The 25,447-nt window shown below is 42.4% G+C and overlaps 1 protein-coding gene across 3 annotated transcripts in view; it reads left to right on the top strand.

Annotated features, from left to right (window-relative positions):
* ADAMTS20 (ADAM metallopeptidase with thrombospondin type 1 motif 20) overlaps positions 1 to 25,447 on the top strand; it is a 202,294-nt gene that overhangs the window by 104,882 nt on the left and 71,965 nt on the right. For all 3 annotated transcript variants that reach the window (XM_032804591.1, XM_032804590.1, XM_032804592.1), the window contains 11 exons: positions 4,459 to 4,625; positions 4,734 to 4,863; positions 12,955 to 13,081; positions 14,808 to 15,018; positions 16,690 to 16,854; positions 17,577 to 17,741; positions 20,460 to 20,582; positions 21,794 to 21,895; positions 23,071 to 23,235; positions 23,467 to 23,766; positions 24,119 to 24,280. In XM_032804591.1, the coding sequence (XP_032660482.1) occupies positions 4,459 to 4,625; positions 4,734 to 4,863; positions 12,955 to 13,081; positions 14,808 to 15,018; positions 16,690 to 16,854; positions 17,577 to 17,741; positions 20,460 to 20,582; positions 21,794 to 21,895; positions 23,071 to 23,235; positions 23,467 to 23,766; positions 24,119 to 24,280 (1,817 nt within the window). The remainder of the gene's footprint in view (positions 1 to 4,458; positions 4,626 to 4,733; positions 4,864 to 12,954; positions 13,082 to 14,807; positions 15,019 to 16,689; positions 16,855 to 17,576; positions 17,742 to 20,459; positions 20,583 to 21,793; positions 21,896 to 23,070; positions 23,236 to 23,466; positions 23,767 to 24,118; positions 24,281 to 25,447) is intronic.

The raw sequence follows: 25,447 nt of genomic DNA, 5'->3' as shown, positions 1-25,447 counted from the left end.
ACTGCACTCTTCTGGACAAGAGAGCTCGATGTTGTTCCTGGGATCTGTTGATGCCACTCACCCAGCTTAGAGTCACAGCCAGGGCTTCTACACCACTGGACCACATTTGGCCTTCACTTCCACACCTTCTAGTTCCTCTTTCAGGCCCTGGTACTACTGCACTCTTCTGGACAAGAGAGCTCTGATGTTGTTCCTGGGATCTGTTGGATCCCACTCACCCAGCTTAGGTAGTCACAGCGAGGGCTTCTACCACCAGCTGGACCACTTTGGCCTTCACTTTCCACATCCTTTCTAGTTCCTCTTTCCAGGCCCTGGTAGCCCACTTATCGTCAGATTGTCCTGGTTCCTCAACATCTGGCGCGGACCTTGTTAATCCGGGCGACGTCCGAGCCGGCATGACTCTCCTAGTTCGTGTCACTCTCATATTTTGAGGTAGGCAGCTGAAGCGTTAGGGGGTCTTTTGCCCAAGGACCCCTACTGGAAAGTTGGATACCAACCGGGATTTGAACCCCGGTCTCTCGTATCAAAGGGCGGTCTCCCGTATCAAAGGGCGGCGCTCTTAACCACTACGCTATCCAGTCGCGTAAATATATATATATTTAATTTTTTGTAGCTGCCTGCACTTCCCTCTAAACCACATCAATTTTTTATGCAATACAACCTACTGTCTCAGTTGTTAGACTGTGACATTTTGGGCATCTTAAAGTGTTTTTAAATTATTTCCAATTATCATTCACATTTTTCTTATTAAATTTTTCCTCACAACTGCTTTGGTTCATCATTGTTTTCAGCTTTGTGAAATTGGCCTTATTATTATTATGCTTACACATTATAAATGTGATCAAGTAATGATCACTTGTTCCTATGTTACCGTTAATTTTTAGTTCTGTGATCTTTATCTGTTGGGACAAGGTTGAATAGAGAATCCCCTATGTTGGCTGCAACGCTTTTTTAGTTAGGAAAATTGTCACCTACGATGATTAGAAATTTCAGGGATGTTTTTGTACTGTCAGCATGAGACCTCCAGAATGTGTCATTCAAATTGAAGTCCCCTGTGATCACACAGTTATTTTTCCTTCACATTATAGGTAGATGCATAAGGAGGCAGTGATCCTGTTTCCTACTGTGATTTGATGGTCTGTTTCTTAGTCTTAATGTGTTTATGTGTTTATCTGTCAGAAAGAGGCAGCACAAATGGATGGTGTGTTTACAAAGATTTTATCAGTATGAATATGTGGTGGTCATGTTATTTATAAGTGAACTAAGCATTAGAGCAAGCACTGGGATTTTTTAAATGCATTTTTGTTGAAAACACCATTTATTTAAAGTTGAGATCTGTGTTATATCTGAACTATATAGTTTATTTAATTTGATTTAAAGTGGAAGAACGAGATTTAGACAGAGTAGAATTGTTGTTGAAAACATTTATTTTCAGTTGTGTTATAACATTTTGCAGTTAAATGTTTCATTAGTTTTAGAGAGACAAGGTAGCTGAGGTAATATCTTTTATTGGACCAACTTCTGTTGGTGAAAGAGACAAGCTTTTGAGCTTACACACAGCTCTTTGTCAGAATGTTAAACATGCACAGAGAACAAGCTCAGGTGGTCACCTATACATACATTATACATATATTCTATCCATGGATGAAAAATACTATGAGAAAAAAAAGCTTATAGAAAAGTTTGCTTATCTTACAATATTAAAATTTATCATGTAATGCCAGAATGCACATTTCAGCCTTGCCAATGAAGGCCTAGGACAGGGGTCGGCAACCTATGCGAGCCAGTTTTTAATGGCATACTGGGACCTGCCGGGACCCCAGGGTGCCATTAAAAATCCTGCTGACGCGGCAAGCTGCGGGATCCACGCTCCCGGGCTGGAGCGCCGGGCGAGCGCAGCAAGCCGCCGACCCCTCACCCCCCTTTCCCATGAGCCATGCCACCGCACACAGCACTCTCAGGGCCAGGGCTGCGCACTCCCGCGGGGCAGCGTTTGGCTCAGTGGGGAGAGCAAGACACTTCCCGCTGATCCGGAGCCCCGCCGCCATGCGCTGCCCCGCCCCACCCCGCAGAGCACTGCGCATGTGGTGGCAGGGCTCCAGATCAGCGAGGAGCCTCGTGGTAAGGGGTCCAGGTCCGGGGGAAGGGGTTGGATAAGAGATGGGGGCAATCAGGGGACAGGGAGCAGGGTGGATTTGATGGGGGGGTGGGATCCCGGGGGGTAGTTAGGGGCGGGGCTCTCTGGAGGGGGCAGTCAGGGAGGAGGGGGGTTGAATGAGGCATGGGAGTCCCGGGGTCTGTTAGGGAGTGGGGGCGTGGATAGAGGTTAGGGCAGTCAAGGGACAAGGGAGCAAGGGGGGTCCTGGGAAGGCAATTACGGTGGGGGGGTCTCTGGAGGGGATGGTTAGGGGACAAGGAGCTGGGGGGGGTTGGGAGTTTGGGAGGGCTGTCAGGAGGTAGGGATGTGGAGAGGGGTTGGGCAACCAGGGAGGGGTTGTATGGGTTCAGAGTTCTGGGGATCCTGTCGGGGGGTGGGGAGCGGTTAGATAGGCATGGGAGTCCAGGGGGTCTATCTGGGTGCGGGGGTGTGCATAAGGGTTGGGGCAGTGAGGGAACAGGTAGGGGGTAGGGTCCTAAGGGGGCAGTCAGGGGACAAGGGGCAGGGAGGCTTAGATAGGGGGTGGGGTCCCAGGAGGAGATAGTCGGGACAAGGAGCAGGGGGTGGGGTTGGGGGTTCTGGGAGCGGCATTCACCCAGCCCTCTGTCCTGAGCCCTGACCCCCCTCCACACACCCAGCCCTCTGTCCTGAGCTCTGTACCCCCACAACACCCCTGGTCCTTGCCCTGAGCCCTGTACCACCCAGCCCTCTTGGCTCCTTCACTCCCCCCCCCGCATGACCTCAGCCCTGACTCTGGCACCCCCACACATACCCAGCTCCCCTTCCCTGACACCTGCACCCCCCTCACATGTGCCTAGTCCTCTTCCCTGACTCTTGCACCCCCCAGATCCCCAGCCCCCCCATCTCATGCACCCCACACATCCCCATCCCCACCCTAAGCACCAAATGGGAGCTCCTGCACCCCCACTCACATTCCCACCTGCACCCCTCACACCAAATGGGAGCTGCCCAGGTAAGTGTCCCCACGCCCAAACCTCCTGCCACAACCCTGAGCCCCCTCCCTCATTTTAGATCCTGTCCAGACCCTCCCCCAGCCCTGTGCTCGGTCCACTCTCACTCTCAGCTCAGTGCAGAAAGAGGAAGAGAATGGGCCAGAACCAGGGAGAAGGTAGGTACCCACTGTATGTGGGCAGGGCCGGGACCCCAGACCGGCTGCAGGCTGAGCAGGTCCAGCAGCCGGGATCCTGGCTGGCAGGAGCTGGCAGATGGAACCCCTGAGCGGCAGTGGGCTGAGCCGCTCAACCCACTGTCGGTCTGGGGTCCCGGCCACCAGCCCCACACAGCCCGCTGCCGGTCTGGGGTTCTGGCTGCCAGACCCTTCCCAGCTGGGGTCCTGGCTGCAGGCCCCACTCAGCCCACGGTCGGCCTAGGTGAACAGAACCCCAGACCAGCAGCGGGCTGAGCAGGCCGGCGGCGTAAGATCAACATTTTAATTTAATTTTAAATGAAGCTTCTAAAACATTTTGAAAACCTTGTTTATTTTACAATACAACACTAGTTTAGTTATATAATATATAGACTTGTAGAGAGAGACCTTCTAAAAAACATTAAAATGTATTACCGGCACGCGAAACCTTAACTTAGGCCATGGCTACACTGGCGCTTTACAGCACTGCAACTGTTGCGCTCAGGGGTGTGAAAAAACTTCCCCCTGAGCGCTGCAAGATACAGCGCTGTAAAGCCTCAGTGTAATCCGTGCCGCAGCGCTGGGAGCACAGCTACACCCGTAGAGGATGTGGTGTACGTGCAGCGCTGGGAGAGCTCTCTCTCAGCGCTGGCGCTGCGACCACACTGCCGCGGCAGCGTTTTGAAGTTTCAAGTGTAGCCGTACCCTTAGAGTGAATAAATGAAGACTCAGCACACCACTTCTGAAAGGTTGCAAACCCCTGGCCTAGGAATTACCCATTTTTAACCATGTTACTGAACTATAGTCCTGTAGAATACAAGACTGTAGAACAATTCAGAATACAAACTGTTCCTGGGTATACTGGCAGGAGCAAAACATTTAAAAATTATTTCTGGTATTACTACCCTGTAGTAACGAGGTCCCCCAGCACAGTAAATATTAATGATGTAGATAGTACCTATGGCACCTGAATAGAAGTATGTTACTAATGGTATCAGATCTTACAGATGTTTTCAAAACTGTTTGTCATAAATTAAAAAAACATCAATTATCATAATGAATAACTAAATGCAAACAAAATTTCAAATTTGTATTACTGTTTATTATACCTTTTAATTGGGATAGATGTTTATTCCCAAATTTTTACTTTTAGCATTATCTGATACTCACGGGAATTTTATCCTGAATGGAAATTTTGTTGTAAGCATGTCTAAAAAAGAAATTGGTGTACAAGGAGCCATTTTTGAGTACAATGGTTCAAACAACACTGTAGAGCGAATTAACAGCACCGATCGACTAGAAGAAGAGCTAATTTTGCAGGTGAATTTTCAATGTTTTAATAAGTTTGTAAAGTTAATAAGTGTTTATAGTTTTATAATCATGGGTCAATTAATTGAAAAAAAAAGTATTATTTTTATATCTTTAAAGGTATTATGTGTAGGGAATTTATACAACCCTGATGTGCGTTATTCATTCAGTATTCCTATAGAAGAGAGAAGTGATCTGTTTCTCTGGGATCCATATGGTCCCTGGCAAGAGTGCAGCAAAATGTGTCAAGGTATTGTGAATTCTTTTTGAAATCAAAATTCTGTTTATGATGTTATTTCATATTCTTACATGTAAATTCAGAAGTATTTAATATCATGTCACATCATGCATCTCAACCTGTGTATGCCCAAATGTGGCACATAATTTGGGATAAAGTCCTGAAAATGAGGTACACCAATAAATGCAGGAAACTTTAAATGGTGAGAGATTCATTTCCTTGGTGTAAATAGAGTTCTGTATCTTCTATTCCGGATTCTCTATTTCTAATGTAAATAATTTTCAACTGTAAAAGTGTAAAATTTGCATGAAATTATAGGGAATTTAAATTTAGGGATTAAAATGAGTGCCACTGAAATTAAGGTACACTTAAGGTATGTCATCCAGAAAAGTGTGACAACATGGATTGGGTTCATCAAAGGATTAATTAGTTCTATTTAGTTTAAATTTTTATATATAGAAAAGCATTATTATTTTATTTTTATTTATTTGTACATTTTCACAGTAATTCTAGCAGTAATAATTGAATTTCTATATTTGTGGAAGCAGTTTGACTCAAAAAATGATTACATTATATAATCGTATAAAAGACTAGCCACTTGCCTACAAGAATCTGATTGATACGGCTAGTGCTCTTGCTTGACATGAACTAAGCCAGAGCGCCAACAAAAGGAGCCATCTGTATGCTTTCTAAACCTTAGCTGAATCTCCTAAAGAGTCAGAGAAAGCTCAGTAAAGTTTTCAGTTAAAGAAACCTATTACAGTGGATTAAGCTTCAAATCCAAGCTTGTTATGAATAACCAGGAAGCTCAAACAATAGACATTGCAGAGCATAACAAAAGCTATGTCTCATCTGCATGGATGGCATTTGAGTCCATGATGTCTCATTGCTGTGTGTATATGTTGCATCGAAGTAAAGAAGGAATTGATCCCTTTGGGTATGTCTACACTACAAAGAAAAACCTATGGAAATGAGTCTCAGAGTCCAGGTCAGGCTGCTGCTCAGGCTGTGGAGCTAAAAATAGCAGTGTAGATGTTCTTGCTTAGGCTGGAGTCCAGGCTCTGCGACTGCAGGTATGTCTGCACTACAAAATTAGGTTGATTTTATAGAAGCTGATTTTTAGAAATCAATTTTATACAGTCGATTGTGTATGTTCTCACTAAGCACATTATGTCAGCGGAGTGCGTCCTCACTATTGTGGCTAGCATCGACTCACGGAGCGGTGCACTATGGCAAGCTATCCCACAGTTCCCGCAGTCTCTGCTGCCCATTGGAATTATGGGTTAAGCTCCCAATGCCTGATGGGGCAAAAACATTGTTGCAGATGGTTCTGGGTACATGTCATTACTCTCTGCTCTCTCCCTCCGTGAAAGCAACTGCAGATAAACATTTCATGCCTTTTTGCCTGGGTTACCCATGCAGATGCTGTAGCATGGCAAGCATGGAGCCCGCTCAGCTCACCGCTGCTGTTGTGAGCATTGTAAACACCTTGCACATTATCCTGCAGTATGTGCAGAACCTGGCTAAGAGACAGCACGAGGACGATTGTGAGGAGGACATGGACACAGATGTTCCTGAAAGCACTGGATGTGGCAATTGAGACATCATAGCAGCAGTGGGGCAGGTTGATACAGTGGAATGCCGATTCTGTTCCAGGCAAACAAGCACAGACTGGTGGGACCACATAGTGTTGCAGGTATGGGATGATTCCCAGTGGCTGCTAAACTTTTGCATGCGTAAGGCCACTTTCCTGGAACTCTGTGAGTTGCTTTCCCCTGCCCTGAAGTGCAGGAATACCAAGATGAGAGCTGCCCTGACAGTTGACGAGGGGCGATCGCCCTGTGGAAGCTTGCAACACCTGACTGCTACCAGTCAGTCGGGAATTAATTTGGAGGGGCAAATCTACTGTGGGGACTGCTGTGATTCAATTATCCAGTGCAATCACTGACCTTCTGCTATCAAGGGTAGTGACTCTGGGAAATGTACAGGTCATAGTGGATGACTTTGCTGCAATGAGTTTTCCTAACTGGTGGGGCAATAGATGGAACCCATATCCCTATCTTGGCACCGGACCACCTTGCCAACCAGTACATAAACTGCAAGGGGTACTTCTCAATGGTGCTGCAAGCACTAGTGGATCACAAGGGACGTTTCACCGACATCAACCTGGGATGGCTGGGAAAGGTGCATGACACTCACATCTTTAGGAACTCTGGGCTGTTGGAGCAGCTGCAAGAAGGATTTACTTCCCAGACCAGAAAATTACTGTTGGGGATGTTGAAATGCCAATAGTTATTCTTGGAGACCCAGACTACCCCTTGCTCCCATGACTTATGAAGCCATACACAGGCAGCCTGTACAGTAGTAAGGAGCAGTTCAACTATAGGCTGAGCAAGTGCAGAATGTTGGTAGAATGTGTCTTTGGACATTTAAAAGCTTGCTGGTGCTGTTTGCTGACTAGGTTAGACCTCAGCTCTACCAGTATTCCCATTGTTATTACTGCTTTCTGTGTGCTCCATAATATCTGTGAGAGTAAGGAGGAGACGTTTATGGCGGGGTGGGAGGTTGAGGCAAATCGCCTGGCTGCCAATTTTGAACAGTCAGACACCAGGGCGATTAGAAGAGCACAGGTAGGCGCGCTGCGCATTGGAAAGGCTTTGAAAACCAGTTTCATGACTGGCCAGGCTACGGTGTGATAGTTGTGTGTGTTTCTCCTTGATGCAAACCCACCCCTTGTTGATTTTTAACTCCCTGTAAGCCAACCACTCTCCCCGCTTCAATCACAGCTGGCAAAGGAAATAAAGTCACTATTGTTTTGAAACCATGCATTCTTTATTAATTAAAAAAAAGGTGATAACTGATAAGGTATCCTGGGTTGGGTAGGGTGGGGCAGGGGAAGAGGGAAGGACAAGGCCACATTGCTTATTGTAGCCACACTACAAATCAAAACTGTTTGAATGACAGCCTTCTGTTGCTTGGGCCATCCTCTGGAGTGGAGTGGCTGGGTACCTGGAGTTTCCCCCCTCTCTGCCCTCCACACTCATGGGCCTCTGTGTAAAGAGGATATGGAACTTGGCGAGGAGGGCAGGCAGTTGTACAGTGGATGCAGCGGCAGTCTGTGCTCTTGTTGACTTTCCTGCAGCTCCAATAGACGCTGATCATGTCCGCTTGCTCCCCCATTAGCCTCAGCATTGCATCCGGCCTCTTCTTATCGCAGTCACTTAATGCTTTCCTGGACTCTGCCACTGAATGTCTCCATGCATTCAACTGTGCTTTATCAATGCAGGAGGACTGCATGAGCTCAGAAAACATGTCATTGCGAGTGCGTTTTTTTTTTTTTTTTGCCTTCTAATCTGCGATAACCTCAGGGATGGAGATGATAAGGGGAGCATAGAAACATTTGCACCTGCGTGTGATAAAAAGGGAGAGTAAAATTTAAGATGATACATTTGTGAGAACAAAAGGGAGACTCTTTCATAGTGAATCAAGCAATTCACGGCAGACAGCACATGTGCTTTAGGTACAAGGTCGCATTTTGCCTTTTATATTGAGCGCCTGCCAGTATGGTGACACATCACACATGGCTGGGCAACAGAATTCAGTTTCCAGGCAGCCATAGTAAGCCAAAGGGTACGTGGGGTTGGCTTCTAACGCCTTGATAACATGTGGGAATGTTTTCAACCTGCAGCACTCTCCTTTCCCATAGCAAGCAATGCCACTTGGGTTTGCCATTTAAAAGGAGGGGCTGTGGTTTTCAGGTGGATGTGCAGCACTCACCTCCCCCCAGCCCTCTGCATGGCTATATGGGATGATCCCTTCACCTCTCTTCCCCCCACCCCCGGTGTGGCTATTCCCAAGGGTGATCCCTTTTAGCCAAATGCAAACAGCCCAGCATAAACGGGGTCCTTTTACTGATCCCTTACAAAAATTCCCCTATTTCAACCAGGTGACCATGAATGATATCACTCCCTGAGGCTAACACAGAAAGATAAGGACCAAATGTTGTTTGAATGCAACCAGAACCCAGGATCATTTGCTGCCATGCTTTGTGCTGCCATGATTCCAAACTACTTGCTACTGGCTTGGTGTGGTAAAGTGTCCTACCGTGGAGGATGAAATAAGACAGCCCTCCCCAGAAACCTGCAAAGGCTTTCAGAGTACCTCCAGGAGAGCTTCATGGAGATGTCCCTGGAGGATTCCCGCTCCATCCTCAGACACGCTAACAAACTTTTCCAGTAGCTGTACTAGCCACAAATGCATCCCAAGTCTTCAGGGCAAATCAAACATTAAACACTATTGCTTTTAAACCCTATGCTGTAGTTACAAATGTGTACTCACCAGAGGGGCCTTCTCCGCCTTCAGGGTCGTGGATCCCGCGTTGGGAGGGTATTGGCTCCAGGGTGCTGAAAGGGTCCTGGATGTTGGGGAGTACAGATTCACCACTTGCCTGCTGCATATTATCCTCCTCCTCCTCCTCCTCTTCCTCATCCACAAAATCCTTCTCCGTGTTGTGTGAGACTCCCCCCTTGCAAGTGTCCATGCACAATGGTGGGATAGTGGTAGGGTCTCCCCCTTGCTTAGAATGCCATGCAGCTGATCATTGAAGTGGCATGTATGGGGCTCTGACCCAGAGTGACCGTTTACCTCATTTGTCTTTTGGTAGGCTTGTCTGAGCTCCTTGACTTTCACACGGCACTGCTGTCTGTGCCTGTGTAGCCTCTGTCCATCATGCCCTGTGCGATTTTGGCGTATATATCAGCATTTCTTCTTTTTGATCGGAGTTCCGCCTGCACAGGTTCTTCTCCCCATACTCAGATCCAGTGTCTTCCATTCACTCCATGCTGGCGCTCATTTGTGATTCTGGGGGGACTGCATGGTCACCAGTGCTGCTGAGCTTGCCACACTGACCAAACAGGAAATGAATTTCAAAAGTTCCTGGGGCTTTTCCTGTGTACCTGGCTAGTGCATTGGAGTTGAATGTGCTGTCCAGAGCAGTCACACTGGAGCACTCTGGGATAGCTTCTGGAGGCCAATAACGTCAATTTGCATCTGCACTACCCTGAAATCAACCCAACAAGGCTGATTTTAGCACTACTCCCCTCGCCAGGAAGGAGTACAGAAATTGATTTTAAGAGCCCTTTAGGACGACGGAACAGGGTTGCTTGTGTAGGTGCATTCATTATAAAATTGACCTGATGTGGCTAAATTCGACCTAACCCTGTAGTGTAGACCAGGACTGCGTGTCAGAACCCAGGTTCTTCACCTAAGCAGGAATGTCTACATTGCTATTTTTAACCCTATAGTTAAGCACAAGTCTGAGTCAATTGACTGGGCTGTGAGACTCATCACTGTGGGTTTTAATTTGCTGGGCAGATTTATATCATGGCTAAGGCTATGATTTAGTCATAAGTATTTTTAGTAAAAATCATGGATAGGTCATGGGCAATAAACAAAAATTCATGGCCCATGACTTGTCCATGACTTATACTATAAATACCCCTGACTGAATCTTAGCTGGGGGGATCACTGCTTGGGGGGCCCCCTGGGGCCAGCAGCTGCTGGGCGTGCCCCCACGCCCCATAGCTGCTCCTGCCGTGACTTCCGTGACCTCCGTGACACACACAGAGCCCTAATCATGGCACTCCACAGGTGGAGAGGCAGTTTCTCATTGCTACTCTTTGGGTGATTCCCTCCAGGAATTCCATTCTCCTAGACTCCTGCTTCCTCTTTTAGGTGGAACAGCAGGTTCACATGATTGATCGTACTGAGAGATCAAGGAGTATGAGATTGGATGTCTGCCTTCCATCTGTTGACATCAAGGGATAATCCATCAGTGCCATTAATGCTGTTTCTATTTCATGTCCTGGCCTATATCCAGATTATGCTAGGTCTAGGATATTGGCTGCAGCTAGATGAGTTTGAAAGCAGCTTTTGGGTGTCTTCTCAGGAGTGGAAATTTTGATATGACGTGGTAGTTAATCAGTTCAGATATACTGCCAGGTGGATTTCTTCATTATTGGTAGAACTGTTGCATGTCTGAAAGAGGAAGGGACATTGGCCTTTTCAGTCAGGAGGGATATCAGTTGCTTGTGACTCTTTTCACCTACCAGGAAGGGCCTGGATTAGACTCACAAGTTTTTGGTTGAGCCTCCTTCAGAATGTTCTATAGTTATGGAGAGAATGGGTTGAATTTAAGGAGCAAAAGTGCTGTTCACTGTCTGGCAAAGGGATATGAGTTACATGAAGCCTAAGAGACTTCCTGAATGTGTGTGATCTTTTCGTGAAGTGTTTGGTGCTAAGTTCTGCTTAGGACTGTAGGTCGGGGTCTCAAACTGAATTTACATTAGGGCCAGTGCCAGTCCTCAAATCCTCCCAGTGGGCCAATAATGTCTCTGAAGATGGTGTTCAGAAAAGAAAATGTTTATATTGTATTTTTTATTTCAAATTTCTTAGAAATAATAAAATTGTTATACAACTTTATACAATTCTTCGCCTGCCAGAGAGTTTTTAGTGTTTGCCAGACACCTGGCAACGCTTCAGTTCTGTCAGTTTGTTGATGTTTGGCCTCAGTGACTGAGCAGTTGAAACCTTCAGGACTGCAGCAAGGTGTGCATCAGATAGTTGTGTTTGGTATTTTGACTTGTTTATATTCATTGTTGAAAAAGGTGATGCTGCCTCCATGGCTGACTCTGCTCGGCAACTAATGCTGCTGTCTCCATGACTGACTGCCCGGTGACTAGTGATAGTATCTCTGTCCCTCTCCCTCAGACAACGGTTGCTGCCGGGAACTGGGGGGGCAGTACCTGCAGCAGACATTGGGCAGCGTGTCTGCATGCGTCTCTCTTCTGTGGGCTGCAGTGGGGAGGTTCTCGGGCTGGAGATGGCCTGTGGGCCGGGACTTTGAGACCCCGGCTGTAGGTGGTCAGAATTGATGGTGCTGTTTAGCAGCTTGAATACCTCATTTGGGTGAGATTTGACAGCTTCTGCAGAGATAGAAAGAAAAGTTCTCTTGGCTTTTTGGCAATTTGGGGGCCAGAATGTTAATAGCTGTCATCATGCTATAATTATCATACCTCTCCAGATTGTCAACTCCTTGCCTGTAGGTGGAGTACTGTGGTCTTTTAACATGCTTTGGAATTTGATAGGGTTGATCAGCCAGGATTGTGGGTATTTCTAGTTGCCTCGAAGTGAGCAGTGCTCTGGCCACTCTGGTAATCAGGTGATGCTGACACAGTAGCTGGATTGTGTTGTCCTCTACATTAACATAAGAACTGATAGGGAATTTTTTTGACTAAACATTTTTGTCAGAAAATGCAGATTTGTCAAAACCTAAGCTTCTTATGGAACTGTGCCTGTTTCAATGAAAGTGTCTTTGGGAAGGCTTCTCAGGTCCTGGATGGAATTTTTGGTCAAAAGGAGAGAGTGAGCAACCCCAGATAGGTACCTGGGAACTAGCTTCAGGTCCCTGTTGTGCCTGATTTAGAGCAGGGGCTTGAAGCTGGGTCTCCCATATTTCAGGTGAGTTCCTTAACCTCTGGAGTATTGGCTATTCTGGGCTAAGGGGATCTCTCTGTCTCTCTCTCTCTCTGTCTCAGGTTGTTCCCTTTTTATTGTGAAAAAAAATTCAAGTTCTGATGAGAAACAAAAATAAATTCTGAAACCTCAAATTTTCTCACAAAATGGAGTTCTTGTTTGTTGGTCGACATCTTTTGAACACCGGCTTCAGGGTGAGACCAGTTGTGTGGGCTGGACCAGAGATGACTTGTGAGACTTCTAGGGAATAGAGCGACCAGACAGCAAGTGTGAAAAATTGGGACGGGGAGGAGGGTGATAGGAGCCAATATATGAAAAAGACCCCAAAATCGGGACCGTCCCTGTAAAATTGGGACATCTGGTCACCCTACTAGGGAGGCAAGTAGAGAAAGATGAGTTTTTTGTCTCATGTATGTTGGCTTTTCTATTCTGTGTAATTATTTTGAGAAACACAACTGAATATTTTGTTACAGAAAATATGTAGCTAATTTTAAAATAAACAAAAATGGCAATAAATGATCAAAAACACTTTTTCTTAGCTCTTAAATTTTTCCAAATGTTTTGTTCAAGGTCTTCGTAAAAGAAAAGTTACATGCATACGTAAGAGTGATCACTTGGTAGTGTCTGACCAAAGATGTGAAAATATACCTTCTCTCCCAGCAGTCTCTGAAAAGTGCAATACAGAATGTGAATTAAGGTAAAAATATGTTTTTATGAAAAGGCTCTTTTAAGACTTAACTATTTTGTAGCTGTAGATCTAAACAAAGTATTATACACAAGTGAGCTTCCAGCTTTTTAAAAAAAGAAAATGAGTTGATTGCATGGAGTCACACTCTGGATTTACACTTCTGAAACTAAGAGAAGAATTATTGTATTTGTTTTGGTTCTTAGTTGATGGGGGTGAATTTCACCGCCCCAGCATCTTTACTGAATTTCACCAAGAATTATACTCTCAATAGGAACTCCTTTGGGGCCCAGTCTTCTATTGCTGGTGCACCAGAAATGCCCAGGTTGCAGTATTCAAAGAATGCAGGATTAGAATCACTGACGGAGATTTTCAAAATCACCCAAGGGATTTAGACACAGGTTCTGTTAATTTAAAAAACTGTCTAGAAATCTTTCGGGATATGTCTATGCAGCATTTTGGAGCAAGCAGGAGTGAGCCTCTCAGTCTGGGTCAATAGACTCGGGCTAGCAGGGCTCGTGCTAATGCTCTAAAAATAGCTGTATAGAGAGCACTTTGACGTGGTGGCTTGGGCTGGAGTTCGAGCTTGGACACCCATCCTTCTCCCTAGGTTTCAGTGCCTGAGCTCCAGCCCAAGCCACAATGTGTGAAGCGCTGTCTGTGCAGCTATTTTTAGAGCGTTAGTACAAGCCCTGCTAGCTGGAGTCTGTCATACTGGGCTGGGAGACTCACTCCCACTTGCTCCAAAATGCTGTGTAGACAAACCCTCAGTTTATATGTGTTTAAATCTCCATGGCAGTTTTGAAATTTTCAATCCTTATTCAATTTCAGATATTAGGAATGGCAATATACAAAACCTGTAGGAGAACACTTCAACCTCCCTGGACACACAATAGCAGATTTAACGGTAGCCATTCTGCAGTAAAAAAATCTTCAAGACCAGACTCCAAAGTGAAACTGCTGAACTTCAGTTAATTTGCAAATTTGACACCATCAGCTCAGGATTAAACAAAGACTGTGAATGGCTAGCCAACTACAAAACCAGTTTCTCCTCCCTTGGTGTTCACACCTCAACTGTTAGAAAAGGGCCTCATCCTCCCTGATTAGGGGTGGCTCTAGGCATTTTGCCGTCCCAAGCACGGCAGGCAGGCTGCCTTCAGCGGCTTTCCTGTGGAGGGTCCGCTGGTCCCACGGCTTTGGCGGACCTCCCGCAGGCACACCTGTGGGAGTTCTACTGAAGCCGTGGGACCAGCGGACCCTCCGCAGGCAAGCTGCCGAAGGCAGCCTGCCTGCCGCCCTCCTGGTGACCAGCAGAGCACCCCCTGCTGCATGCCGCCCCAAGCATGCGCTTGGCATGCTGATGCCTGGAGCCGCCCCTGTCCCTGGTTGAACTAACCGCGTTATCTCTAGACTGATTCTTGCCTGCATATTTATACCTGCCTCTGGAAATTTCCACTACATGCATCTGACGAAGTGGGTATTCACCCATGAAAGCTCATGCTCCAATACGTCTATTAGTCTATAAGGTGCCATAGGACTCTTCGTCGCTTTTTACAGATCCAGACTAACACGACTACCCCTCTGATACTCAATCCTTATGTTTATTTTCAACTTATTTAATCTATTGCCTAAAATTGATTTTATACTGCATTCCTCACTATAGTATCTGAGTGCTTAATGCATTTATACTATATTTATTAAAATATATTTAGTTTTATGTAACAGTTTATACTTGTAGGTGGCATAATATTGGCAAAAGTGAGTGCACATCACAGTGTGGCCCAGGGTATCGGTCTTTAGACATCCACTGCATGAAGTACTCTGTTTCGAAAGGACTGAGTGTTCCAGTGGATGATAAATACTGCGCTGATCAGCAGAAACCACCAATCAGAGAACCCTGTCATGGTGACTGTCTGTTAACAAGCTGGCACTACACGGAATGGTCAGAGGTACAAATTCAAACCCTTGTGATTGTATGATTGCAATTCTTCTGATTAGTGCTGATACTAGATTTTGATTTTTTTCTGGTAATAATTTGCTCTGATTTTCTCTATTTAAGTAACCGAAAGAAAAATTCCTTTGGAAAATCTGAGTTGTTATAGAGGAGTTGGTAGCAAACCCTATATTTAGGTTTCCTAACACTTTCTATTACAAAAGTTTATTGAAACATTTTTTATAGAAGCTCTAACACTTCAATTGTTTGATGCTGGCCTTTGAAATTCAGCAGAGAGAAGAGCTGAATTTGTCCCAGTTACATTTCCATTCTGGTTTAGTTCCATTCTGGTTTAAAAATTGCCATTTTGCTTCTCTTGCTTTTATTGTTCAGGAAAATCTTGGATGCCAAATCACTGAACACAACCACATCATCAAAGCACCAGCACAGACTACATTGGGAACAACTGGGAGCTGCCAGAGCAGCTGTAGTGCTAGAGTCTTCCTAATCCATACCCCATGAATGTGATACATAGCCCCAGCATCACATCCTCCTCTATGCAGGCACTACAAAGGGCAAGAACTCCTCCAGCTCCCAATGCAGGTGGGAGTGGGGATGGCGAAAGATTTGGGCTGATCTTCATTTGTAACCCCTCTGGACCCAGAACCTGGCTTCAGAAACCCATCCTCCCCATCCCCTAGGGCAGGTGCTGTTCAGTTCCTCTGGAGAGAGAGCCAGACCAGGCCAGCCTCCCCTGAGAACTCCCTAGACCTACCCTAGGCTAGGCTCCTCCAATAACTCCTTTAGTAGGAGTGATACCTTAACATTATGAGTAAATGAACTCTCATTTATATTCATATTTTTGTTGCTGGAGAAATGCTAATAGATCACTGGACTGGTATATCCTTGAACTGGGCATTGGTTAGAAAACAAGAAGGAAAAAAAAAGACCTACCACATGACATCAGTGACTTATTGCATCCTCTGGGACAACAGCCTTCTCCTTCTGCCAGCTAATGTAATTAGTTTTGTAGCTCAAGTGCTAACAGTTTGTGATATAGCAATGCTGAATGTTCAGTGTGCAAACCCTGCTGATGATGTAGAGTGGCAGGGTGTTGTTAAACTCATATATAAGATACTTTTTTAAACTTTTTAGAAATACTTAGGAAATTACACACACAAATTATATTTAAAGAAAATTATTTAGATGGCAAAGTCATGCACTTGAAAGTTAGGAAATGCCAGAATTAAGGTTGTCCATGCAGCTGTAATTCTACCTCCTTGTGTATATGCATTATGTTACAGTCTTTAATTGCATGATCAGATGCTATTTTTTCCACAGAATCCCTGTATCGTTCAATACACAGGATGGATGCAATCATAAATCTGGCATTTCCTAACTTAGAAGTGCTTTATTTTATAACTTAAATTGCTTTCTATTAATATAATATTTTATATGTATTTTATAGAAGATAAGATATGAAATTGCAGCCTTAACATTAGTTTATGAACTATATCATGGAGCTAAACAGCAAAGTAACAAATTTATCTCTGAGATATTTATTTGAAGTCTGTAGAGTTACACCTGGGATGAATTTGGCCAAATAGATCTCTCTTTAATGTAGCTTGAATTAGTCTTTGTTACAGTACATTTCTTGTGCTCTGTTTTACTTTTTTCTATATTACAGTGTTCCAGGAGCTGTGAGAGAGGCATAAGAACGAGAGAAGCTTTTTGTATGAACAACTTTGGTCGTCGGCTAGCTGATAGAGAATGTCATGAGCTTCCAAGGATTGTAACACAGAACTGTAATGAGTTTTTATGTCCAAACTGGGCTACTAGTGATTGGAGTGAGGTAACACTAATCACGCAAAACTTCAGGCTCCTTTGATATTATTATACTACTTTTAAAATTACTTTAAATGTAAGCAGTACTTTTTAAATGTTCACAGTTTTGGTATTACTAGTTATTTTCATTGTAAAATAAATATAACATATTCTAATGCTAGAATTTTGCAAAGCTCTCCAGATAGCTTGCTTGATGTCTTGTGAAAAACTTACCAGTAATTTAGCTTTTCATGGAATGTTATTGCAAGACTGTGAGGTTTCTACAGGGATTTTATCTAATATCTTACCACTAATTTTTCTGAAATAATACAAACTATGCACTCAAGCAAAGCACATTATTGTTTATATTTTCATGTAGATTATACTGGCTTTATCTGAATTGTGAATGGGCTAAGCATGTTTCCTCTGGAAGTTATGACATATGTTTTTTCAAAATTTATGATAAGTATACATTTTATGACATTTTAATATTAATGAGTAAATTAACTCTAATTTGTTTTCACATTTTTATAGCTGGGAAATGTTTATAGATCTTTGGACTGGTATATTCTTGAACTGGGAATGGTTAGAAAGCAAGAGAATAAACAATTGGTTGTATTAAACTATAAATTTTTTTTGTGATTAGCTGTATATTAACTGAAGTCCAACAAATGACTGGAAAAGGTGAATGTATAAATTTATATTTCATACTTTTTATCAGTTGACAAATGTAATGTTATCACTCTGTAGTGTCCTGTGACATGTGGGAAGGGAATGAGGTATCGACAAGTATGGTGTCACCTGAATGATGAAAAACTGAGAGAGAACTTCTGTAATCCAAACTCTAGACCAGAATCAGTAAGATCATGTGAACTTCATGAATGTGCATCTTGGCAAGTAGGACCATGGGGATCAGTGAGTACATAAGTATTTTTGCTTTTTTCATCTATTCTAGACTTTTGAATGATCGTGCAACAGCAAAGTTTTAAAATATTTTCTGTTGGAATATAATTGCTAAGGTTGTAAGATTCTGTCACACCTCAGCATGTTTTACGTGTGTTGAGTAAAAAGTGTTGCTAACCCAAAATTAATGAAAGTAGATGCAATTCCCAGAGCAGTTATATTGGTGGTAATGTCCAGCCAGTCATTTCTAGACAAATCTGCACTTCTAGAGGCATCCTTGATTTAAAATATAAGATTATATATGCCAAGCTAATGATACTGTCAGGAATCTCCAGCTGCTTAATATAATATATAATCTTTAGGAAAAATGCACAGCTTATTTATTTTCATTAAAATAAGTGTATTTACAATTCAGCAGTGTGTGCTTTTTTTCGAAAGGCATATATCTGGTATACATCCGAGGTACTGCAAAATTCCAAAATAGGATGTACTCATTTGAAAGAGGGTTATTTCTAGTAAAGTAGTTGAAGAAATAGTTCGAAAGAAGGGTCCTTAATTTGATGGAGCCTTGTCTGAATAATCAAGCCAGCATTGTTTTCAGGTTATTCAGAAGAAGTCTCTGATATTCAGTGAGAACATGTAGCTAGGGAGCTAGACAGCATATGATAATATTCCTTTTACCTGTGAAATGTGGAGACCTTGTGGAGAAGAGGCCTATAAGCACATCCTTAAACTATACTTTTCACTTCTGTAGAACTTTTAAGCTATCCAATCTCTCTCCATCGAAGGCAGAATTCCTCAAATTTAGTGTAGTGCTGGAAGTCTGTGGAGCAATTGCTAATGATCTGTCACCAGTGCTGGCTTCTCTTCATTTCCAGCTGCTAAATTGCATTAAAATGAGCTAAAAATCCATTACATACTTTCATAATATTACTTTTCCATGTAAGCAATTGCTATACTTGGCATTTCTGATACAACACCTACAAGAAATTTGCCAAATAAGAAATCCATGTAGTAATAGCAACAAAACAGAACTCTCCATCTTCATCACTCCGAATTCCATGCATTGGCATCTACTGATAACCAGCAATTTTTACTGCCAACTTCAGATTTAACAACAATATGTGAATATTCCTTAGAATACAGGATTTTTTCTGATAATGTAAGAGCCCTGAATGAGTATATAATGAAATAATGAAGAAGAGTCATTAACATCAACTTTGAGCACAAGAACAGCTTTCATAGCATCTACACCAGTGGTGGACAACCTGCAGCCCACGGCTGCACGTGGCCCATCAGGGTAATCTGCTGACAGGCTGCGAGACAATTTGTTTACATTGACTGTCCGCAGGCACAGCCGCCGCAGCTCCCACTGGCCGCGGTTCGCCGCTCCTGGCCAATGGGAGCTACGGGAAGCAGCAGCCAGCCTGCTCTGCTTCCTACAGCTCCCATTGGCTGGAAAGGATGAACTGCGACCACTGGGAGCTGTGGAAGACTGTGCCTGTGGATGGTCGATGTAAACAAACTGTCTGGTGGCCCGCCAGCAGATTATCCTGATGGACTGCATGTGGCCTGCGGGCCGCAGGTTTGCACACCACTGATCTACACTGATTTGACTTTTCACTTCATTCCCTACAATGTTTATCACACTAGAAGCTTGTTTCACTGGACTGTTTGTTCCTAGTAACAGAAAGTTAATTCTGCTTGGTGTACAATGCATCTTAAACAAAAATTTTGAAGCTATAAAAACCCAAATATTTTGATATGATCCTGAAGTAATTTCTTGGGACGCTATATGAAGAACCACAACGTATGGTCACTCTGCCTAATGCCAGCATAGCCAGCCCTGGAAGATTCCTGTGAGGTATGCTTGGGGTAGCATATCTCCATTGTGGCTTTTAAATGACCGGGACATCCCTGTGTCTTGCAAACTCTGCGTGTTGTAGTGGCCTCTGGAGCTGTTGGCTGCCTGTGTAAATTGGAGCATCCTGAGAGCTGCTCTGATTTATGTTTGGAGCAATCTGAAGCCTGGATGTTATCCGGATTAGAGAAGCATAAAGGGTGTTTTTGAATATTCTTCTAATACAGCTGTTTTTCTTTTTTGTCCTAGAGAGAGAGGTTGGGGTTGGATGGTTGAGGTTTGATATCCAGTAGGATATGAAAGGGGCACTTCCTGTGACTTGAGCAATGTTTGGGGGGGACATGATTGTGGATAAAGGTGGTTATCAGGGAAATAAATGTACTGTATTTGCATTTGCCATAGTTGTTAAACATTTTTGAAGGCTAATAAGCAGGGTAAAGTGAGCAGGCCAATTGCTGTACAATGAGGGTCTAATTTTCAGAGTTTTAGGCATGCAGTTCCCTGAAAGTAGATTAAATAATGCTAATTGTACATAAAATGGCAAGTTATGTATAACTTTTCATTCGTAGGTATGCTTAATACAATTATTGGTATGATATTTAAGCATGCAAATTAGCTCCCGTGCAGTAGTTATTCAGAATTATTATTCAATATTAGTTATTCCACTTGTTAAATTATCATTAGAATATTTTTAGAGAGAGAATAAATTTAAGTTTAAAATAGGACTGTGCAAAAAATTATTTCTAAATTATTATGTTCCTGTTCTTGTTACACGGTGTTGGTTTAAAAAAAGAAATTGTATCAACCTTTTTAAAATGATGACCAAGTTTTAAATTATTTGAAGCAACTAAAATTGTTGTCTTTGACAGTGTGCTGTGACATGTGGACGTGGATACCAAATGCGTGCAGTCAAATGTGTGACTGGCACTTATGGAGTAATTTTAGAGGATGACAGAGAGTGCAATGCTGCTACCCGTCCTAGAGACAGTCAAGTAAGTCAAACAAATGCACTTCAAGCAAACAATTGTTTGTTTTTTTTATTGAAGTAAACCCAATTATATAGCCTCATTGCCATGGGGGGTGGGGAGGCTTCAGAGAAGTATCTCCCAGTAGCCTGGAGGCTGGGAGTATTATACTGAAACTAAGTATCCATATTGTGTACTTCAAATCTGGATAGTGGAGGCTGAGGAAGAGGAGAGGCATTATGGGGCAGAAGCATGACTGACGTTCCTGGACAGCCAACCACTCCCTGAATAGCCTGCACATGACTGGAACTGCCCAGACTTCTGCAGACAGTCAAAAGAACCTTTGATTAATATTAAAACGCTCCAGTGCATGGAGCAATATGCATAGGCTGACCACATGCAGGCTGGGGGCAGACTGTTGTGGGATTCTGATCATGTTTAGTTAATAGAGGGGGGGATATGACTACTTGAGCGAGGAATCTCTGAGGTTAATATATTTTAGCTGTATAAGCTGGTATATCTTGGTTCCCTGCCCATTCCTTTTATTCTGGATTCCTATCCTTCCCTTTCTTTTAATTTAATCCTATCTTTTCCCCTAATAAAGTGTGTGTTTGTTACACTCAACTGATATTTGATTCCTTTTAATAATATAATGCAAATGTTCTGGAGTCCATAGGGGTTGTGTATTCATATGTACATCCAGCCACTGGGTGGAGAAACCACATATTAAGTACCTGGTACAGCTCCAGAACACCAGCAAGCTCCTCTTGGCTGTTTTGTATGGAGTTAGGTGGCCTGTGAGCATGCCTACCAGATCAAGCCCCACAGACGAGTTAATGCCTATCTTCCCCTAGTTCGTGGATCACACTGTGGCTTAGGCACCCAGATGCCAATAAGACAGAGAAATAGGCACCTAGGGAACTTGTACTGCAAAAACTTAGGCAACAGCTAAATGGGGGGTTTGAGAATACTAATGGTGCCTAAATCTGGCACTTAGGCCCCAAAGTCCCTTTATGAATCTATCCTCAAAAGTGGAATTTATGTGGACAACACATCTTGAAGAACCATAATTACTGTGGGGTAAATAATTGTTCTTTTAAACACCATTGAATAAGGCTATAGAAAAGTAGAGAACAGATTGCTGAAAAATAGTGTTACCATGATATAATGGTGATTTGCTTTGCTTTTTACAGTACTGAAAAATGTGTTTAAAGTTTACATTATCCTTTTTTGCACAGGACTGTGAAATGCCTCCTTGTCCAGAAACCACAAAATTATGGACAACATCGCTTCCTATCATAGGGAAGGTGACTCAGTGGAGATATGGATCATGGACCCCAGTATGTAATTTATTACAATGGGCATAGTAGCTAATTATATAGTTAAGAAAGTTCCCATTCTTCAGTGCATAGAACATAAATTTTATCTTTCGGTCTGAAAAGATGAACTTTTGAAGGTTGTTTGTGCAAAAGTGATTCACCAGTTTTTAAGCACTGGGAGAGTGAAAATATAATTTTTTCCCATTATAAAAGGATTATCGATGCCTTTGGTTTAAACAGCTGTACTGCTGAATAGTAATGGGGTTAAAGTTGTGATTTTGCATGTAAATAAACTTCATTGAAAAGAAGTGTCTTTGAGTACTCTGTTAAAAATTGGTTTTGGTTTATCTGAGAAATGAACATCTGAAAAGATGCACTGATCCTGTATATTTTTTGTAAGTTCATAAAGTGTATAACTGAGACATGCATGCATTTCTAATTTAGCTGTGTAGTGCAGTGTACTGAAATTGAGACCAGATTGAGATAATGCCTACTCAAAAAACCTTTGACACAATTTATGGATAGTTTTTGAGATATGAACACATCAGGGAGGGCTTGATAGATTTATGCTGGTGTCAAAAACAGAGTAGTGACATTATAAATCAGGCCCTAAATATACTTTATCATTATGTCAATGAAATTAGTCTCAATAAAATGATTGAAAAATATAGGAAGATGCTACCTATAAGTATCTAAGCTGTAGAAAATAATAATAATATTACATGATAATGCAATCATATATTTTGAAGACTACATCTTAACATGTACACTCATCTGAAACAGTTAAGGTTGCACATCCAAACCCCATAGCCCTTCTGTGAGCTGCGCATGTCAGGCCCATCTAGCAGTACTCCACACCTCATTCCCCGAAAGCAGAGCTCCATTAGAGCCGCACTGTCAGGGCTTCCCCACTAGCAGTTGCTCCAAAGACTTCACCTTAAAGGGAGCTATTCATTATGGAGAGAGGCCAAGAAAGGTGATACAGGCTGAGACAAATACACATCTTGGGTTACTTGAAGAGTTACTTTGGATTTATATCCATATAATTGAGGTTGGAATCTGTCTCTTTGTGTTTAATTTATGGAATAAAACCTATATTAAATCATGTTAGTACTAAATATGCTTATGTTTGCAAGTTAATTTGGGGGGTTTTGGTCTAATAAAATATGATCAACATATATTGTTCTGCTTCATAGTGCTCTGCATCTTGTGGAAAAGGTAACCGTGCTCGCTATGTGAGTTGTAGGGATGCTCATGGTGGAGTTGCTGATGAATCACTATGTACACACTTACCCAGACCAGCTGAGATTTCAAACTGTTTTAGTTCATGTGGAGAGTGGCAAGCTGGAAATTGGTCACCTGTAAGTATTGATTTCATTGTTGTTGTTGCATATTTATATCATATTAGTGCCCAAAGGCTCTGATTAGAATTGAGTCTTCATTGTGCTATGTAGCGATGTATGAAGAGACTGTCTGTGCCCTGAAAAAAAATAATTATACTTTTATTTATTTCAGAAGTAAATATGAATATCTTTAGTTATTGTTTTTTGATGTAATGTTGTATCACAAGTGTTGGGTTAATTTTTGGTCAGTGCACAGTTACATGTGATAATGGAATAGCAACAAGACAAGTTGTCTGTGTCAACTACCATCAACAAATTGACGAGAATTACTGTGATCCCGAAAGCCGTCCTTCTAAAGAGCAAGAATGTAACATGCCTCCATGCCTGCCAGTTTATCGTCATATTCCTAAAATGCATGACCATCCAAGCCATTTTCCAGAACTAGATTACCCTCCAATACACAGGGGCCATCACCCACAAGATAATGTAAATCAATGGAGCCAGCCTTCTGTAGGAGGAAACCAGTGGAGAACAGGACCATGGGGAGCAGTAAGCAAACTACTAAAATGTATTTACTATGTTGATCATTCTGCATGCATTAGAGTTTTCTTTTTTAACATTTCTGAAAATGACGTTGTAGAACAGTACCTATTTGGTTAGCTTAAATATATATTTTTATTTTAAAAGCAATATTTTAATATGTTTAATCAAAAACAATGTAATCTGATTTTTAAAATGTAGAATGTTTAGAACTTTTACAAAATTGTTTTGTAGGGTTTTTAATTAATAGTTCAGTGCCAATTTCCAAATTTCTTATTTTCAAATTCATTTAAGCAACATATTGTACATTGCAGTGCCTGCACAACTAACAAATATGTATATTTGCCTTTTGTTTCACTAGTGCTCTAGTACTTGTGCAGGTGGATTCCAACGTCGTGTTGTAGTGTGTCAAGATGTGGATGGAATAAGTGCTAGTCATTGTGATGAGGCAACAAAGCCCCCAGAGTCAAGGCACTGTGATTCTGGACCCTGTCCACGATGGAACTATGGGAGCTGGGGAGAAGTAAGATTATTTCACGTTTTTTTTAAAAAAATTGTGACCCTTTTGAGCATTTTTTAAAAAAAGGTAAAATAATTATTTAAGTATGTATACAAGAGAAAATCTCTTTTACTAGTCTAAAAAGGATCAAACATTTTCAAACTCAAACAATTTTTTTTACCACTGTCTTCACAATGAATAAGCAACTTATTTGTTCAATGATTAATCCAGCCTTTATGATATAGATTGCCTATAAAAGGGCATGTTGTTTCTCTTGATTCCTAGCATCTGGTTACCATATCTATAAGCAGTAGACGAGTGAGGACTTACTAGTGGTTATAGCTTTGTCATGCTGCCTGACACATGGCAATTATTCATTGGTCTAATTAGAAGATGATTTGGGTGGGAGAAGGGTTTACTCCAAAAATCGTTTTCTAACACAGTGGTTCTCAAACTCTTGCATTGGTGTCCCCTTTCACATAGCAAACCTCTGAGTATGACCCCCCCTTATAAATTAAAAACATATATTTTTTATATTTAACTCTATTATAAATGCTGGAGGAGAAGCAGGGTTTGGGGGTGGAGGTTGATGGCTCACGACACCCCACATAATAACCTCATGACTCCCTGAGGGGTCACGACCCCCAGTTTGAGAACTCCTGGTCTAACAGCCACCGTAAGAAAATATAAGATGGTGAAATAAAAGATTAATAGATTGTAAAGCCAGAAGGGACCTCGTGATCATCTAGTCTGGCCGACTGTATATCATGGGCCATAAAACTTCCTTGAATTATCTCCTATTTAAACTAGAGCATATCTTTTAGAAAAAGACATCCTATCTTCATTTAAAAATGCCCAGTGATAGAAAATCCATCATGACCCTTTATAAATTGTTCAAATGGTTAATTATCCTTGCTGTAAAAAATATGCACTTTGTTTTTAGTCTTAATTTGTCTAGTTTTAATTTCCAGGCAATTGGATCTGGTTATACCTTTTTCTGGTAAACTAAAGAGCCCTCTATTATCAAATTTCTGTTCCTCAAGTAGCTACTTATAGATCGTAATCAAGTCAACCCTTAATCTTCTCTTTGTTAAGATAAATAGACTGAGTTCCTTGAGTCATTCACTGTAAAGCATGTTTTCCAATCTTTTAATCATTCACGTGGCTCTTCTCTAAACCCTCTCCAATTTG

Source organism: Chelonoidis abingdonii, chromosome 1, assembly GCF_003597395.2.
Source record: "Chelonoidis abingdonii isolate Lonesome George chromosome 1, CheloAbing_2.0, whole genome shotgun sequence".
Lineage (NCBI taxonomy): Eukaryota > Metazoa > Chordata > Testudines > Testudinidae > Chelonoidis > Chelonoidis abingdonii.
Note: the sequence above shows the minus strand (reverse complement) of the source record. Positions and strands in the feature narration are given on the sequence as shown.